Source organism: Pan paniscus, chromosome 1, assembly GCF_029289425.2.
Source record: "Pan paniscus chromosome 1, NHGRI_mPanPan1-v2.0_pri, whole genome shotgun sequence".
Taxonomy (NCBI): Eukaryota; Metazoa; Chordata; class Mammalia; order Primates; family Hominidae; genus Pan; species Pan paniscus.
The window spans coordinates 14860405-14880229 of NC_073249.2; the positions used below are offsets into that span (position 1 = coordinate 14860405).

Genomic DNA, 19825 nt, shown 5'->3' on the forward strand with positions numbered 1-19825 from the left:
TGGCTATTGTAAATGGAATTGCCTTCTCGATTTCCAGTTTGGATTGTTCACTGAAGGTGTATGGAAATATAATTTATTTTTGTGTCTTGATCTTGTATTTTGAAGACTTTCTGAATTAGTAATTCTTATTATTGAATCAATAATTCTCTAATTTCAATTGTATTTTTTTCTTTGACTCATTGGTTGTTTAAATGTGTGTTGTTTAATTTCCACAAATTTGTGAATTTTCCAGTTTTCCTTCTGTTATTGATTTCTAGTTTCATTCCATTGTGGTTGGAAAGAATAGTTTGGATAATTTCAATCTTTTAAAATTTATTGAAACTTGTTTTGTGGCCTACTATATGGTCTACCCTGGAGAGTGTTTCACAAGCATGTTAGAATAATATGTATTCTGCTATTGTTGGGTGGAATGTTTTAATATGTTTGTTAGTTCTAGTTGGTTAATAGTGTTATTCAAGTCTTCTATATTTTTATTGATCTTCTGCCTAGATGTTCTATGTATCATTGAAGATGATGTATTGAAGTCTACTACTATTATTGTAGTATTCTCGTATGTATATTTATTTCTTCAATTCCATGAATATTTGCTTCATATGTTTTTGGGGACATATTGTTTGGTGTATATATCTTTATAATTGTTATACTTTCTTGATGAATTAACCTTTCTACCAATATATATTGTCCTTCTTTGTCTCTTCTAACATTTTTTTACTTAAAAGACTATTTTGTCTGATAGTATAGCCACCCTAGCTTTCTTTTGACTACTCTTTGTATGGAATATTTTTTCCCATTTTTTTAACTTTCAATCTATTTGTGTTTGGTGATCTAAAGTGAGTCTCTTGTAGACAGATAGATGGATCACAGGTTTTTTTTAATCAAAAAATTCATTCTGTGAATTTGCCTCTTTTTTCCTTTTTTGGAGAGCTTAATCCGTTTACATTTAAAGTAATTACTGGTTAGGAAGTACTTGTTTCTGGCTGGGTGTGGTGGCTCACGCCTGTAATCCCAGCACTTTGAGAGGCCAAGGTGAGCGGATCACTTGAGCTCAGGAGTTCGAGACCAGACTGAGCAATATGGCAAAACTCCATCTCTACCAAAAATTACAAAAATTAGCCTGGCACTGGTGGCAGGTGCCTGTAGTCCCAGCTACTTGGGAGGCTAAGGCACAAGAATCACTTGAACCTGGGAGGTGGAGGTTGCAGTGAGCAGAGATAGTGCCACTGCACTTCAGCCTGGGTGACAGAGACTCTGTCTCAAAAAAAAAAAAAAAAAAAAGGAAAAAAAAAGAGCGAGCACTTGTTTCTGCCATTTTGTTGTTTTCTCTATGTCCTCCACCGTTTTGTTTGCTGTTTTATTTCTTTCAGCACTGAATTCTATTTTATGATTTTTTTATAGTAAACCATTTTTATTCCCTTATTTTCTTTTGTACATATTCTATATTTTCTTTGTGTTTACCATGGATATTACATTTAACATCATAAATTTATAAAAATATATTTTGAATTGATATCAACTTAACTTCAGATAGCATACTCAAACTCTCATTCATATAATTCCACCTTCCCCCTCTTTCTTACTTTTTTCTTTTTTTCCTTTTCTTCCATAACCAATAGACCACCAGGGTATCCTCCTCTATATTTTATTTTATTTTTTTGGTCTCAACTTGTATCTTTACACATTGTGTGTCCAATAGCATAAATTTATAATTTTTATGTATTTGTCTTTCAAATCATGTAGAAAATAGAAAGTGAAGTTACAAGCCAAAAATACAATGTTTGCTTTTATATTTGCCTATGTATTTATCCTTATCAGAGATCTTTATTTCTTCATATGCCTTCAAGTTATTGTCTAGCATGTTTCCATTTCAACCTGAAGAACTCCATTTAGCATTTCTCGCAGGGTGGGTTTACAGGTAACAAACTATCTCAGCATTTGTTTAGCTAGGAATGTCTTAATTTCTCCCTCATTTTAAGGGAGGAATTTTTGATTTTTGTCATCCCACTGTCTTCTAGCCTCCACTGTTTCTGATGAGAAATCAGCTGTTATGTTATTGAGAATTCTTTGTATGTGACATGTCATTTCTCTCTTGTCTCTTTCAAGATTCTCTTTATCATTTGCTCTTGACAGCTGATTATAATGTTTGTCAGTGTGGGTCTCTTTATTGTACTTGAAGTTCATTAACTGCTTTGGATTTTAGATTCTTGTCTTCAAATTTGGGGAGTTTTCAGTCATAATTTCTTTAAAGAATATTTATACCTGCTGCTATCTCTTTTTCTTTTGATTCCTACTATGTGTATTTTTGTCTACTTGATGGTGTCCCACAGGTCCCTTAGACTATGTTAATTTTTCTTTAATCTTTTTTCTTTCTGCTCCTCAAACTTGACAATTCAATTGTCCTATCTTCATGTTTGCTGATGCCTCTGCTTAAATCTGCTGCCGAACTCCTCTGGTAAAATTTTCTTTTTAGTGATTATACTTTTCAGCTTCAGAATTTCAGTTCTTTCCTCTTTATAATTTACATCTTTTTATTGATATTCACATTTTGTTCATACACAGTGTTACTGACTTAGTTTTCTGTGTTTTCCTTTAGCTTATTGAGCATCCTTAACACAGTTGTTCTGAAGTTTTTATTTAGTAAGTAGGATGTTCGGAGTTTCTTGAGGACAGTTTTTGTTGATTTATTTTGTTTCTTTTGAATTGGTCATACCTTTCTTGTTCTTGTGATTTTTTTTTCAAAAAGTGGACATTTGTGTATCATAATGTATAACTCCAGAAATCAGACTGTCTCCCTTCCCCAGGGTTTTCTGTGTTTTTCCTCTGTTTGTTTTTGATTGTTGAAAGCTGTAGTAGTCTATTTATCTAGTGACTTTCCCAAAATACTATTGCAAACACTATATTCCTTGTCATGTGTGGTCACTGAAGTCTCTGTTCGTTAGCTTGTGTTCAACTAGTTTTTTGACAGAGATTTTTTTGGATCCATTAAAAAAAATTTTTGACAGCTAAACACAAAAACAACAAATAAAACAAACATTCAAAAAGCAAGAGAGAGAACAATACCTCTTATAGTCTTCGCAGATTGGATCTGTGCCAGTGCCCTCCTTCAACATTTAGCTAAGCTTGCACTGAGCTCAGAGCTCAGCCCTAGGTTGAAGTTTAGGGCCTTAGTGAGAAGACCCAATGTTAAAGTATAGGGCTTTTATGAGCATGTGTTCTGTTGTAGGCTTGCACATGGCTTTCTAAATTCCCTAGTATACATGGCTGGTTTTGAATATTCTACATTCCCAACAAAACTCAGCCCAGCTTTTGCTTTAGGCAATGTGATATATGTTTACTCTCTAATCTTTTGTGCCATACAGTCAGATGTATGTTTCAACTATAATTTTTTGTCCCAGGTTGTTAGTTCATTCTTCAGTGTTTTTGGTAATGCTCATCACTCTTTTAGCCTGAGTTCTGAGTTAAGCAAAACAGAGATAAGTGCCTTCCATCATTTCTTTACATAGTCCCCAGGCAAGTTAAAATGGATATATACAATAATTAGTGAATAAGGTCTACTCTGCTCTCTCTGGAGTCAGGGACCAGGGTTTCTCTGCAGGAACAAAGGATGCTGCTCCTTTAAGTACTGCTATGCTGCGGAGGGCATTGGAAAAGGGTAAGTAAAATTATCATAAAACTTTCCTGCCATTTTGAAATGCCTTTTTCTTTATTCAGTGCTCACTTGGTTGCTGAAAACTTTTGACTGTTTTCCAGAGTTCTGACAAAGTTGGTGTCAACAGTTCCTTCTTGTTTTTCTACATTTCTTTTGAGGAATGAAATGCCTAATTCACCATTTTGCAGATGGCAGTCTAGTGCATGCTTCTTGAAAGCTGTATTCTGTGATTTTTAAATTTTCACCTCTAGCATTATGCTTATCACAAGAAAAGGGCTAAATAAACATTGAATAAACATGTCAATCTTGGTGAGCCTCTCGGCTTACAGCAGTGGATGGGTGAGTGTCCAAGGCCTTTATTCTGCTGTCTGAGAACCCCAAAGCTCTGGAAGGACCTGACCTTTCTGAGTGGTGAAGAATGCTGGGGGCTGGGGCGCAGACCAAATGGTGCAAGTAGGGGTGGGAGTGCAGGCAGGATGGCTGAGCAGAAGAGCCACAAATGCTCAAAGCCAGAAAGTTGAGTATAGACATGGTATGTTGTATTCTATTTGTGATTATTCATTTTTAAATGGTTCATGATGATGTGTGAATGTAGGTAACCCAGTCAGCCATAATCTACATCCAGACTTCAGGATGGCTTAAGCAGCACTGTAAGTGATAGAAGTAGCTTTTGTGGAACAATCCATTTTTTATTCTTTGCATGAATAAGGTATACAATTGCCAAGCCCAACAGTCTACACACGAGGTCAACAAACCTTGTCCCATGGCCTACTTGTCCCTGTAGCCTACTAGAAGTTTTTAATAAATAAGTTTAATTGGAACATAGCCACTCTCCTCCATTTGTGTAGTTGTCTTGTCTTTGGTGACTTTTGCACTACAACAGCAGAGCTGAATAATTGTGACAGAAACTGCATGGCTTGCAAAGCCTAAAATATTTACTCTCCGGTCCTTTACAGAAAAAAATTTGTGACTCCTCCTCTATAGCATGATACTTCTAGGACAGTTGGCGGGACATAAATAGCATCCTGGCCTCACCCTTTTCTTCTCTTGAGTTTTAAAAACTATTTCTCCATTGCTATCTTGCTTTTTATGTTGCTATTGGGCTAGCAAATGCCAACCTGATATTTTTCTTTTTTTTTTTTTAACTTTTTAAATGGCTTGATCTTTGATGGAGTCTGAGAGAAAATTTTTCCCATTTCTTAAAATCTAATGGTTTTACTAGGAGTATATTTTGGGTTTGACCATTCTGGTTCAGTTTTCTCAGTCATATTTTCAATCTTTCCTATATATTTTCTATATAGACTCAGGCCTTCTTTTTTTCACACATTTTTTTGGGATTACTAATTTAAATACGATGCTCCATTGCTTTGTTTTCCTTGTAGGGGACTTCAAAGTTTTATCTGTTGAAAATGTTGGATTTTCTTTGCTAAAGTTAAACAGCTAAAGACTTTTTTTCTTTTTGCTCCTTTTTATCTATTTATTTTAATTCTCTTGATTTTTCTCATTCTTCTACTTAAATTTCTATAATTTCAGTCAAATCAGTTATCCCTAGGTACTTTACAAAGTCCACATTTCTGAGATGATCTTGTTTTTCCTTCAATTTATTTCCTGAGTTTGGTGAACTCTTATACACATTCCTCCACTTTTTTGTCTGTTTCACTTTTGAATTTTAGATTTCCAATTTAAAGTGTTCTTTGTTTTATACTTGCAAATGCTTAATGTTCAAGAAAATTTATTTCATGTGGTGGATCAAGAACCAGGGGAGGAAAATTAGAGTTACTCAGGGCAGGAGTGTTTGAAGTTGCCTTGGCCTAGGATGGCTAATAAAGATTTTGCCAAGACTCAACATTGAATCCAATGCAGAGGGCTTTTAGCTCTCAATAGACTTGCCCTAAAGGCTTGCACACAGACAGTTTAAGAGTCAGAGCTTGGGTTGTGCAGGGAATTTTTTTTTTTTTTTGATAGAGCTTTGGTGTCTTTATTGGGGAAATAATTGAATTGACTCAGAGACATTGAAGGAAATTTAACAACAAAGGCCTTTCCCAGAATCTGAGTTTTGGGTTACATCAGGGGCCAAGAAATATCCCTCTATTTCACGAAGGACTTTTTTTTTTTTTTTTTCGAGATAGAGTCTCACTCTTTCACCCAGGCTGCAGTGCAGTGGTACAATCTCAGGTTACTGCAACTTCCACCTCCTGGGCTCCAGTGATCCTCCCATCTTAGCCTTTTGAATAGCTGGGACCACAGGGGCATACCACCACACCCACCTAATTTTTTAATTTTTTGTAGAGACGGGGTTTCACAATGTTGCCCAGGCTGGTCTCGAACTCCTGGGCTCAAGTGATCCACTCCCCTTGGCCTCCCAAAGTGCTAGGATTACAGGCGTGAGCCACCGTGCCCATCCAGCAAGGACCATTTTATATTCAGTCTTTCCTGGGCCCCTAGTGCAAACTCAAACACCAAACAGGCCCCTTGCAATATTCAACATAGACAACAGGTGTGACAAGGATTTCCATAGAAAATGGGGAAACTGAACCCATGTGCTGGTTTCTGGAAGTCTGAGGATACAGAGCTCACATTAAATAGGACCATCTCTATTCTTGGCCTGGTTTCTGGAAGTCTGAGGATACAGAGTTCACATTAAAAAGGACCATCTCTATTCTTGGCCGTTTGATAACACTTTCATGATTCTTAGTATTTTGGGGCAAAATACTAGGATCATTCTGGATGTGATAGGTAACCTGAATCATGATTTGACAGGATCCTGGGAGGATTCTATGATGATTGATCATGGGCCATGGCTGATACCTAAGAAGCTCACTTTTCACTGTCAGGGAGAGTAGACAGGACGACAACTCTGTTACAAATTATGTTTAATTATTTTGAAAGTTTAAAAAAGTCAATAAACATTTATATTTTACTGTTTGTATGGGATTCTGCTGTGTGCCTAGGGAAATAGAATAAGAAGCACAAAGCAAGATTTTCTTTTCCTTTCAAGGATATTTACATCTAGAAGGGGAGGTAAGTCTTCACTCTAGTGTAAGGCAGAAGAGACAGAGAAATTGTGGCAGTGGGGAGTGTCACCAAGTAGGAATATTAATTCTTGTGGGGAGAATGAGGAAGTTTCATTAAGGAGGAAACATGTATAGTAGATATTTCAGGACATGTAGGGTTTGGTTAGGCAGAAAGAGAGGGAAGGGGAGGAAGGATCCCATGTGGAATGAACCATGTTACCAGGACAAGAGAGGATAGGATATATTAGAGAAATAGTGAATAGTCCTATGTGGTTGGAGGGCAGGAGACAGTGGTAGTTGCAGTGACACATGAGTTGGAAAGGTCACCAACTGCCAAATTATGGAGGGCCTTGAGTCCAGGGTAGGGAATGAAGGTTTATTTAATAAAGTACAGGAAGCTACTCAAGATCTTTGCATAAGAAAGTGAAGCAATCCCAGCTCAACAGGGTGTAGAGAATGATCAGGAGACTGACTATGCCCTAGGTGGTGTGTCCTGGGGTATAAAGTAGGGTGGTGGTAGAGGAGAGGCTTCTAGAGATGCTTTGCAGTTGTAATGAAACTGCCTTGGAGTGTATGGCACAGTGATTGCTAGTGTAGGAGTGAGGAAGAAGTTAAAGACCAGTATTAAGATTTTATGCTTGGGAAAATAAGATAATCATGATGCCAATTCACATCAATAGGTTAAGAAGGAGGAATAGGTTTTTGAGTGAGATAATTGTGTGTTTAGTTTTGGACATGTTAAGATGGAGGGGTTGCTAGGATACATTGGGAGGAATGTCTGAAAGATAGTGAAAAACTCAGATTTGAAGTTTGGCAGAGAAGATTTGAAAGTGATTTTCAAAGAGGTAAAAATTAAAGACACAAAACTGCATGAAAATGAGGCTGAATGTGGCCTTGGATGGAAAGGGATGGACACCCCCATGTGATGGGAGTAGACAAAGGAGAGACTGGGAGAGGGGGAAACAGGGAGAGTGGTAGAGATATTGTAGAATGAGAACCAGGGAAATACAGCCACAACCATGGCTGACATGCTCTTGCTCAAGCTTGGCAGCCCTGCCGTGATGATGATGCTGGTGATGATGATGTAAATGCTATCACTGATTGAGCAACTACTTATGTCTAGGGATTGTGCTAAGCTTCTATATGTATTACTTTGTTTTACTTTGACAACCTTGTAAGGCAGAGTTGATTCTTAGCCTCATATTACAGGTGAGAAAACTGAGACTCAGAGATGTCAAGTGACTTGACCAAGGAGATAAAACTATAAATGGTAGAGCTGGGCTTTGAATCCAGTTCTATCTGCTTGCAAATTTCATTTTATTAACCATTGCACTGTTCTGTCATACCACTGCACCTGAATCTGGAGAGATTTCTATTTTTAATAATTTGAAAACAAAGATTATCAACTAAGGAAAAGAGACTAACTTCTAGAAACACATAGATGATAAAGTGGGCATCAGTGTGTGCTGAATTCATCCAGGTGTGAGATCAAATGATATATTTTTGGTGTGAAAATTCATTCTAAATGAAAAGACTATGCACTGTTCTCTTTTTCTTTCTCAGAGTTTCACTCTGTTGCCAGGCTACAGTGCAGTGGCACAATCTTAGCTCACTGCAGCCTCAATCTCCTGGACCTTCTTTGGCCTCCCAAAGTGTTGGGATTACAGGCATGAGCCATGTGCCGGGCCAAACCTCCATTTCTGATTGTTCAGGGAGTGAGGGTGGCTGCGTACATTATTTGTCGACCTAGGATTTAGAAATATGGACAAGTGTGCCTGACCCACAGTGAACGCTGCAGAGGATGAGAGGTGAGTCATTGAGTCCATGGGGAGCTGACGGGACTTTGTCTGGCTGTGTGAAAGCACTTTCTCTCAGCTAAAAAGGAAATTAAATGCTATCAGAAAATTGAGATAAAATTTAGATAAAAGTAACCCATAGAACCTGTGATGTAATAATGGCCTTGGGAGAGTCAAATCTGGGGGGGGGCAGTTAAATGTCCAAATGTACTTTGGACTTTAAGGTGGTGCTAGTGGTAAGATTTGAATTTTTTTAAATTAAGCTTTGGAGAAAAACACCATGGTCAACCTAAGAGGTAACTCTTGGCGGGGCGCGGTGGCTCACGCCTGTAATCCCAGCACTTTGGGAGGCCGAGGCGGGCGGATCATGAGGTCAGGAGATCAAGACCATCCTGGCTAACACGGTGAAACCCTGTCTCTACTAAAAATACAAAAAATTAGCCGGGTGTTGTGGCGGGCACCTGTAGTCCCAGCTACTCTGGAGGCTGAGGCAGGAGAATGGCGTGAACCCAGGAGGCAGAGCTTGCAGTGAGCCGAGATCGTGCCACTGCACTCCAGCCTGGGCGACAGAGCGAGACTCCGTCTCAGAAAAAAAAAAAAAAAAAGAGGAAGAGATAACTCTTGCAATAGGGGAATGAAGAAAGTCGCCAGATTGCACCTTGATGATTATATGTCTATTTCTAAATGATATCATTTAAAATAGGTAGTGATTATTATATGGTGATTAGTTTACAGGGATCATTTATTTAAACAAATAGCAATAGTCTAATTGGTGGGAAAGAGGTACTAATCAAAAACAACACAGTAAATGTGGCAAATGCACACACATATGCACACATGGTATCTTTGAGGAAATTCAACATACAGGACAGGACCATACAGCAAGCTACCGACACTGCACACATAATTGCAAAATCCTAAAAAGGTGCTAGACTCTCAGCCTCCCCACAAGGAAGACATGCCGGAAATTCAATTTCTCACCGTGTGAATGAAAGCAGATAACAGAGGGAAAGCAGGAGCACTGGGGGAATAGCTATATCTAGTTGGTGTGATAGGGTTTACAGTTCCCATCAATGAAGATGCCAAAAGAGAGTGGTCTGAGGACAAAATAAAATTAGTTTAAAAAGTTATACTCTAATCCTTGATAAACAGGTATAAATTAAAAAAAGAGCACCACTGTGATGCACGGATAGGTTTTCTTTTATTTATTTATTTATTGAGATGGGGTTTCACCATGCTGCCCAGGCTGGTCTTGAACTCTTGAGCTGAAGTGATCCACCCACCTCTGCCTCCCAAATTGTTGGGATTACAGGCGTGAGCCACTGCATCCAGCTGGGTTTCTTTTTTTATTTTACTTTATTTTTTTTGAGACAGGTTCTCACTCTGTCACCCAGACTGGAGTGGAGTGGCATGATCTTGGCTCACTGCAACCTCTGCCTCCTGAGTTCAAGCGATTCTCCTGTCTCAGCCTCTCGAGTAGCTGGGATTACAGGCACCCACCACCATACCTGGCTAATTTTTGTATTTTTAGTAAAGACGCAGTTTCACCATGTTGGCCGGGCTGGTCTCGAACTCCTAGCCTCAAATGATCCACCTGCCTCGGCCTCCCAAAGTTCTGGGATTATAGGTGTGAGCCACTGCGCCCGACCGGGTTTCTTTTTTTAATCCCCATATGGTCCCACTCTTGCAGTGTGGAGACTGGCCCGGAAGTTTAAACAAACCCTCAGGGTTCAAACACTTCCCAGTTTGAGCAGCAGTGATGTGAGCCACCTCCTCATCTTGCTTCTCTGGCTCGCCACTGCAAAGGTGCACGTTGAGGATGGGAGAGGTGCAGGGAGGAGGAGTGTGGGTCCCTGAGTCATGTCTCAGCCAGTGTTCTCTGGTGCGGCCTTCCATCCCCATTCCCACTTTCGTGGGCGGGTAGGAAGAGGGTCTTAGAAACAGCGGTTCCAGTGGCTGTCTCTCCCTAGCCTCTGAGATCCCCCTATGACATGCATACCACAAATTCTGAACAAATTAAAAGGCTTACGTGGCCAAATGCTCTTCTATTCCCAATAAGAAACAAACTCGGGGGATTCCTGGAGTTTCCTTCTGGAGGTTTGTAATTTCCTTTAATGTTTTTCTTCTGGCAAGAGCCTCTCCTTAGTGTCTTTTCTGTGGGGATAGAAGAGCAGGTGTAGAGCTAAGCAGGTGTGTACACTTAGCTTCCCACGGGCATTCCCTGCCCTTACCTCTCTCCCAGAGAGCGTGCCTGAGAGCCCCCTCAAGGCCTTCTCAGAGGGATCGCCCCCCTGTCATATCCTCACAGGCTACTGCTACCCCTTCTGCAGTTACAATGACAACTACTAGATTGTGTGTTTATAGGTATTTCTCAATATTCTACAGGAAGCATGTACCTTTTTCAGTAAGAGACAGAAAAAAAGGCTTGAGCTAAAACTTTTAACACATTAAGTTGTCTTTACATTAAATCTCATTTCCTATAATTCTAGTAACTCCAAAGTTTTTGATAATTTGGAGGAAATTTACCAGCTGGTTTACCACTATTTTAACTTAAGAAAAAGATGTTTTCAAGAATTTGGCAATGCTGAGTGCACAAAAATATATGGAAGAGACAATATTATTTTTTAAAAAATTATTTTAAAATATTTTAAGAGCACTGAGGAGCTTTTAAGCTCTCCTTATGTATGTATCATTGATGCATTTCTTATAAGCTATTCTTACCCATTCTTTAAAGCAGTTTGACCTAGGAGTCCTGCTAGACCATAATAAGCCCAGTTTCAAGAAGTGTACCAGAAAGTTACAACACACAAACACACCTCAAATAAACAAATGCTCAGCTTTTCTTTCAACATCCCAGTTCTCTCACATATATTGTTCAGAGTTCTTGGACTCAATTGACAGAAATGGTGTCCTGCTGTCTTCCACAAAAGAGAATTGATTGGAAGGCCTGTTGGGACTTTGTGAGTCCAAAGGATCTGTTTGCAAAAGGGCCGGAACCATGGACCTTTATGGTGGGAAGAGGCCAGAGGCCCCGCAGGGCCCTCAGGAGCTGGCCAGTCAGCACCACCTTCTCGGCTGTTCTTTGGGGTCTGGCATCTTGCTTCAGAGCCAAGTCCAGTTCACACCCTCCTCGCCTCTCCTGTGCTGTGGGAGGATCCGAAATGGAGATTCTGTTCCCTTCAGCTTCCACAGCAAGAGCAAGGTGCTATTTCAAAGAGGGATCAGGCGCTGGGCAGTCAAGAACACAAACAACCCAACAAATGTCCTCTCTGCTTATGAGATTTCCATAAAGAAATTTTAAATCATTTTGTGGAGGTTGGGCTCGATGGCTCACACCTGTGATCCCAGAGCTTTGGGAGGCCAAGGAGGAAGATCACTTGAGTGCAGGAGTTTGAGACCAGCCTGGGCGACATAGCAAGGCCTTGTCTCTAAAAAAATAAAAAAATTAGCCAGGTGTGGTGGCGCATGCCTATGGTTCCAGCTACTTGGGAGGCTGAGGCAGGCAGATTGCCTGAGCCCAGGAGGTTGAGGCTGCAGCAAGCCGAGATAGTGCCACTGCACTCCAGCCTGGGCGACAGTGAGACCCTATCTCTTAAAAAAAAAAAAATCAGCTTGTGGGGCAACCATTTATTAATTAAACTGCTTTATTGAGATACAATTCACACATCATAAAATTCACTCATCTAATTATGCAGTGTATTGAGTTTTAGTATATTCACAGAATGGTGCAACCACCACCACATTCTAATTTTAGGACAAACCATTTGTTTTCAAAATTGAAGATAAAGAATTCCATGTTATGCAACCTTGGCTAGATTTAGAAACACATCTGTTCTATGGGGTAGTAAGTCTCTGGCCATGAATTCCTCCTGCCTAACTCTCTTTATCCTTGAAGGCTCAAGAGGAGCAGGAGCTCAGGGTCTGTACGGCAGGTGTGGGTTCTTAGGGACGGCTCTGACTTGCTGTGGCAAGGCGGCCAGCAGGTCACTTCATGCCCTCTGGCTCCAAACGATCACATTCTGAAAGAAAGGAGAGAGCAGAGATTTCCCAGAGCTTTTTGCCTCTTTCAACAGCAGCAGACGGAAGTCCTGGTCTCCTCTCTTGTACCCTCCGTCTTGGCTTCACTTTTCCTCTTTAAAGGAGCCCAAAGAGAAACATTCTTTAATTGCTACCCAGACCCGCCTCTAGAGGGCAGACAATTCCCCAGCTGAGCGGGGACACAGACTGCATCTCAGAGCCGCCCCGCTGTTCCATCCGCAGGAACTCTTTTCCAGGATTTTCTGCTTTTGGGTCCCTCCTAGGTTTGCCGCAGCGCATCCCCGTGCTGGCCACCTTCTGGCGCGGTGGGGAGTGGAGGTGTTGTGGTTGTGGCTGTTTTCTTTCTGGAAAGAAATCTCTCAACCTACCCTTCCCCCAACCCCAACTCAGGTTTAGAATGTATCGAAAGGACCGCAAGAGAGTTCTAACCATTTTATTTCATACAGGTTACCCTTCATAGTCCCTTTAAAAATTTCGATAAAATGCGCGTGCCATAAAATTTACCATTTAAACTACTTTTAAGCGTACAGTTCTGTGGCATTAAGTACGTTCACATTGTTCAACAATCGCTACCAGGTTTTTTTCATCTTTGCAAACTGAAACTATATGCCCACTAAACAATAACTCTCCATTTCCCCTCTCCCCAGCCACTGGCAACCAGCATTCTACTTCTGTCTCTATGAGTTTGACTACTCCGGGAACCTCATATAAGTGGAATCAGACAGTCCTTTTGTGACTAGCTTATCTCATCCAGCAGTGTCTTCAAGATTCAACATATTGTAGCATGTGTCAGAATTCTTTCCCTCTTCCCCCTCCATCCTCCATCCTCCATCATCATCATCATCATCATCCTCCTCCTCCTCCTCCTCCTTCTTCTTCTTCTTCTTCTTCCTTCTTCCTCTTCTTCTTCTTTCTTCTTCCTCTTCTTCTTCTTTCTTCTTCCTCTTTTCCTTTTTTGAGACAGGGTCTTGCCTTGTTGCCCAGGCTGGAGTGCACTCGTGTGATCATAGCTCATTGCAGACTAGAACGCTTGGGCTCAAAGGATCCTCTTGCCTCCCGAATAACCAGGGGTACAGGCATGCACCACCATGCGTAGCTAATTTTTGAATTTTTATTTTTGTAAAGAGAGGGACTCACTATGTTGCTCATGCTTGTCTGGAACTCTTGGCTTCAAGGGACCCTCCTGCCTCCACCTCCCAAAGTGCTGGGATTATGGGTGTGAGCCACTACACCTAGCTCAGATTTTCTTTCTTTTTAAAGTGGAATAATATTCCACTGTATGGCCATGCCACATTTTTTTCACCCATTCTTCTGTCAATGGGCACTTGGGCCGCTTCCACCTTTTGGTTGTGAATAGTGTTGCCACGAATGTGGGTGTGCACATATCCCTTTGAGTCCATGGTCTCAACTCTTTTGGGTTTTCATGGTCATTTTTGCCCAATGGGAGAATAAGATAAATCTACCCTAAGGCAGGGCTTCCCCACTTTTTCGTGTCCTGGCTTACAAAGGAAATATCTGTTTGTCTCCCTGGGATTTGGAGCCTCAACAGGGTAGTGGAGGTAACTAGCCCAGCATCCTGCTGCCCCAGCTGCCCCCTCCCAGACATGCCTGGACACATGGGGTAGGGGAGCTCTCTGCTCTGGATAACGAGATTCTCCAGGTTTAGAGCCCATGTGTCAAGTGGTACGTGTGGTGCATGGAGTGTAGACGCTCTAGGTGTGGGTGATGGGATGAGGTGTACTAAAAAGGCTCTTGTTTCCCCTTGGCTCACACCCCTTCCTAGAGTACTTGGCCCTCTGTAGCCCTAGAATGAGACCCACTGGCTCTCATAGCCCCTGGCATAGCAGCTGCTTGGAACAGCTGCATAACGTTACTGAAGTGGAGCAATCAAATTATTCAAAACGCCAGCATTAAGTTAGGATGCCCAAGGCAGGCAGGCGGCTGTGGGGGCTGAGCTGGAAGACTGGGTAGATTTATGGACTGGGGCTGCCGCTCTAGGTGGCACTTAGAGACCAGTGTAAACTGAGCTGCGGATCCCGTTCAGAAGAAAAAGTGAGAAGGAAGCCACAGGCAGGGCTGAGCAGAGGGCAGGTACCTTGAGGGAGAGGGAGAGGAACAGGGGAGAAGGAGGGGAGGGAGAGGAACAGGGGAGAAGGAGGGGAGGGAGAGGCTGCCCCAGGACTTAGAGCTTCTGTGAGGCTTTGGGGATGCTTCTGCATTTCACTTTTGCAAAAGTCAATTGTATCGATATTACAGTCTCCTTCCCTTGAGACAGATGGGCTGGCTTACCCACCCTGAAGGTTCTTGGGGGCAAGTGCAGTTGAGGAAAAGCCAGAATGTGGTGAGGACTGCTTCAGGACTGGTACAGTGGGAAAGTAACAGAATGGCCACGGAGACAGCACTGAACGCTTCTTTTTCAAATATTTTATTAATCTGTTTGGCCAAACAGGTAATGGAAACTGAGAATAATAATTTGCTAAAAAGTTCAGGTCATGAATGCCCCTTTCCCCCAGGAAACAGAAGACTCCATGGTTACAGAATGCACCATTGGGTTATGACAACGTTTCAAAATAATGTTTCCATTTCATATGTAACAATGTAAACTTCAAAAATAGTAAACTCTAACCCCTGACCCTCTTTACAGATCTATCACAGATAGAATTTTCTGGCAGACCTAAATTGTGTAAGTAAACAGCCTGGTGCTTAAAAGTTTCATAAAAAGGTTTACAGATTTCAGTAAATAATTTTTCAGTCTTGGTCAGGAAGTAAAAGCAGCCAGCAATTCCCCTCCTGCACAATGTACCTTATATGGGTATTGTACACCGCGGGCCACGCTCTGTATACACTGGCCATCAGCTCTGTCATTTTTTTGTACACAGACATACACATATATAGAGAGTTTTATTTGTTTCTAAAGATTTTTACATCTAAATTATAAGACGGCGCCAGTGACGTATCACGTCACCTCGCTTCACATAGGTAAAGACGAAAATTCTGTAGAAGGCACTGTGATTTCTCTTGCATGATCTTACACAGACACGTGAGAGCAGGCCAGCCGGGGCTTGGACTTATCTTGTCCTTCCTGGTACCTGGCACAGACCTGTCCTCTGACAGTTTTTGATGTTCATCATCCATTTCTGCCTTGCCTCTTCACATCCCAGACATCCTTCCCTCCCTCCTTCCATCCCTCCATCCATCCATCCAAATAAATTGACAGTTATCTTTTGGTTCATTGAAATTCCTTAAAATTAAGAGTACAGCTCTGGTATAAAACAAAATATGACCTACCATAGCTGAAAAATAATCACAGTGTACAATGTCATGTTCAGTTGCTAAGATTCAAAACACTTGCTAAGATTCAAAACACTTGCCCTGATGGCTGGCTTGTCAAGAACGTCAGCCATCCAAAACGATCTACGCAGGGATCTTTTAAACCCACTTTACATTCGTTGGAAAAGCACTGAGAGGTTCTTCTTTTCTCTTTTGTATTGAATTGGTACCCTTAAGTGGAAGGTCTGATGTGGAAAAGTGCAAGCAAATTGGACATGCCAATAAATACCATAGAACTTACCGCAGATGACCAAAACTGTACAGGTATGTACACCTTACCCAACTGAGGTTCCTCCCGGCAGGAATAGACCTCCCAGTCATTACCACCGAGTTCTAGAGGAGTGGTGTTAGCGGGCGAAGGAAGGGCGGGCTCTTCTGTTCTTGCTCTGAGGTCCTGAGCTCAGGTCGGCAGCGCCCTCTGCAGGCTCCTCCTTCTTCCTCACTTTGAGTCGGGTGAGCAGCTTGATCAACCAGACATCCCACTCCTCTGGCAGGAGCAGGAGGAGAAAACCCAGGCCGATGATGATGATGGCGATGACCCGGACCCCATTGAAGACGATCTGACTGGTGTAGTGATCAATCACTGTGGGAGACAGAGCATGGAGGTTTCTCAGCTGCAGGGTTGGGGGCATGTCCCTGGAGAGTGGGCAGGGCCTGGGGGCACCCTCCTCTGTCTGGCAGTGTTGTGGTCTTCCCTGGACCACAGGATTCTCCTCAGTATGATTTTGTTCCAGGTGGGCTGCGGTTACCTCTAGTAAACAACCCTTAACTTTATCAAACCTCTCTGGTATGAAGCCTTGCACTTGTATGTCACCTCCCAAAACTGACTTGGTAGTTCAGACATTGATTTATGTGATTAAAAAATGTGAATGAAGGGCAGTTGAGGAGATGAGAGATAGATAGTACACACACACACACACACACACACATTTGACCCTTGAACAACTTGGGTTTGAACTGTACGGATCCACTTACATGTGGATTTTCTTCCACCTCTGCCACACCAAGACAGCAAGACCAACCCCTCCTCTTCCTTCTCCTCCTCAGCCTACTCAATGTGAAGGTGACAGTGAAGATGAAGACCTTTATGTGGACCACTTCCACTTAACAAGTAGCAAATATATTTTCTCTTTCTTACGATTTTCTTAATAACATTTTCTTTTCTTTAACTTTATTGTAAGAGTACAATACATAACACAACACACACAACATATGTGAATCAACTGTTTTTCGTCAGTAAGGTTTCTGGTCAACAGTACCCCATTAGTAGTTAAGTTTTTGGGGAACTGAAAGTTGTATGTGGATTTTCAACTATTCAGGGGTTGGTGCCCCCATTCTCTACATTGTTCAAGGGTCAACTGTATTTTTTTTTTTTTTTGAGACAGGGTCTCACTCTGTCACACAAGCTGGAGTGCAGTGGTGCCATCAGGGCTCACTGCAACCTCCACCTCCCGGGCTCAAGCGATCCTCCCATCCAGCCTCCTGAGTAGCTGGGACTATAGGTGCCACCACGCCTGGCTAATTTTTGTTATTATTATTATTTTTTTTTTTTGTAGAGATGGGGTTTTGTCATGTTGCTCAGGCTGGTCTAGAACTCCTGGGCTCAAGCAATCCTCCCACCTTGGCCTCCCAAAGTGCTGGGATTACAGGCGTGAGCTCCCGTGCCTGGCCTGTATTTTAATTTTTAATATTGGTAAAACACCCTGTTAATTCACTAGATAAGGAGAGCCAACCAGCCAGTCCCTTGAGCAGATGTCGGGGAGAACCCAAAAGCCAGGCAATGGCTCTGCCTTGACAAGTGAGATACGCGGCAGGGTCCCCGGCTTCTCTCTTCCAATCAGGAGTGGCCTGGGATTCCTTTTCTGGACTCATCATTAAACCTTTTATGTTGCAGGTAAGCAATGAAAAATGATTTTAATGAATCTCTCAAACACCTGGCCATATTATACGCTCAAAGTAAGTTTCTATATAAGACAACTGGAACATGCCTTCTGGAGACAGGAACACGGTGTGACTACAAACTAAAGATGCAAAGAATGTAGGGGGAGGATGGTGACAAGTGATTTTTCAGAAGCCTGCAGCATCTGGACCATTTTTCTTTTTTACCAGCTGTCCAGGAGCTCAGGTGCTTTCTGCATTTTGAAATGCTGTCTCATCGGTTATTTCATCTGGTTGTCACATCAACCGAAGCAGCAAGGGTAGGTATGACTTTTCATTTGCAGGGAAGGCAAGCTAAGGCTCAGAGAGCAGATGTGTTGGGACCACAGATCTCCAGGTGGGTTGTGGTGGTGCTGGGCCTGAGCCCTGTCTCCTGACACCTCCCCCAGGCCTGGTACACTGCCGCCGCTGTGAGGCAGTCCTTCTGGGGGAGTCTGGGCCATGGTGGGGCAGAGAGGTCCAGCGCCTTTGGAATGGGAGCGGTGGGAAACCAAGTCATGAGGAAAGGCTTGGGAAATTGGGGTGCCTGCAGGTATAGTCAACACCACATTGAACAGGATAAGGGTTTGCCATTCCTTTGGGGTGGGGGGGGCAATCTTTTAATGGCCTGGAAGTGGCAGGATTTGGGAGATGGCTTTGGAGGAAGCTGTGCCAGGGACAAAGGAGTGAGTGTTCTGGGGAGGACAGATTCACAGCCCTTTTCTGGCTGAGAGAAGGGTGCCTAGGGAGGTCAGGTATGAGGCCAGGAGGTTCTGGGAAGAAAATCCAAAATTCCTATCCGTGCGAGCCAGGAAAAGGAAGGCAGTGAGAGGCAGGTGAAGACAAGCTTCTGAAAGAGCTGTCAACTGTGTGCCTTGGCAACGAGTCCCCAGGGGAAAACAAAGGGCAGTCCCGAGTTCCTGGGCAAAGGGCGTTCTCTCCCTGTCTTCCCAGAGGTCAAGGAAAATGCCGTTCACGCTTCTTCAGCTTGTCAGCATGTTTCTACCTCATGCCTTGAGCAAATTTTCTCCCCCAGAAAGTTACCTGCAAAAGTGACATTTTTTTCTGCTACATCGTTTCCTACATTTGTTAATAATGCTGATGAGATTCATTCTGCTCCCCATACCAGTTAGAATCAAGATGCCTTTAGACTTTCTGTGTCTTGAAGCGGTATGTGAAAATCAGCCCATTGTGGAGAAAATATTGCATATATAACTAATAGCAACATTTCACCTAAATGCTTTTTTTTTTTTTGGCAGACAGTTAAACACGCATTCTATAGCAGGCAGAGCAATAATATATGTGAGTATGTATGTGAGAGTATGTGTGTGTGTGTGTGTATGCATGAGTGTGTGTATGTGAGTGTATGTGTGAGTGTGTATGTATGCATGAGTGTGTGTATGTGTGTGTGAGTAGGTGACTGAGTGTGTGTGCTTATGTGCAGATATAGAAAGCCGCATAGGTTTACCTGCATTCACAGGTACGCTGAGGACGATTCCAAGAGACATCAGAGTGGGATATGTAACGGCGATTCCAAAATTTAATACAATATTGAATGCTGAAATAAAGAATGTAAACAACGAGTGTTATTCATGACTGCTGTGTACTTTACCTCCCTGCTGGCCTATCTGACCCAGGTTTTGCTGATGAGGCTGGAGTCATAGGAGTTACAATGACCCTTTGCTCTGATTCAGTGAATTCAGAGTTCCTCTGGGGGCTCCAGGACTTGGGACCAGGAGCAGACACTCTGAGTAGTCAGCCCCTCTGTTCCCTGAGTTTTGAAGAAGGGAAATAAGTTTGGAAATGGTAACCACTGAGAAGGTGACTGGGACCATCTTACCAATCTTGCTTTTCTCTGCTGCTGGCAATGCTTCTGGGATAACTGCATGAACAAGAGCTCTGGGAATTGTTTTTTGTTTTGTTTTGTTTTGTTTTTTGAGGCACAGTCTTGCACTATCACCCAGGCTGGAGTGTGGTGCACAGTGGTGCAATCATAGCTCACTGCAGCCTCAATCCCTCTGCTCAAGTGATCCTCCCACTTCAGCCTCCTGGGTAGCTGGGACTGCAGGTGCACACCACTGCAC

The 19825-nt window shown here is 42.4% G+C and overlaps 2 protein-coding genes across 3 annotated transcripts in view; both read right to left on the reverse strand.

The window, feature by feature from the left end:
* The window catches only part of LOC100973340 (cytochrome c oxidase assembly factor 6 homolog), a 53511-nt gene extending 42887 nt beyond the window's left edge, over window positions 1-10624 (reverse strand). Inside the window, exon 1 of the mRNA XM_055101357.3 lies at window positions 10486-10624. The gene's annotated coding sequence lies outside the window, so the exon portion shown is untranslated. The remainder of the gene's footprint in view (window positions 1-10485) is intronic.
* A 4272-nt stretch (window positions 10625-14896) lies between these two features.
* SLC35F3 (solute carrier family 35 member F3) overlaps window positions 14897-19825 on the reverse strand; it is a 424209-nt gene continuing 419280 nt past the window's right edge. For both annotated transcript variants that reach the window (XM_003824486.5, XM_003824485.5), the window contains 2 exons: window positions 19210-19299; window positions 14897-16407 (listed from right to left, as the gene is read on the reverse strand). In XM_003824486.5, coding sequence (XP_003824534.3) covers window positions 16172-16407; window positions 19210-19299 — 326 coding nt within the window. In that variant the 3' untranslated portion in view covers window positions 14897-16171. The remainder of the gene's footprint in view (window positions 16408-19209; window positions 19300-19825) is intronic.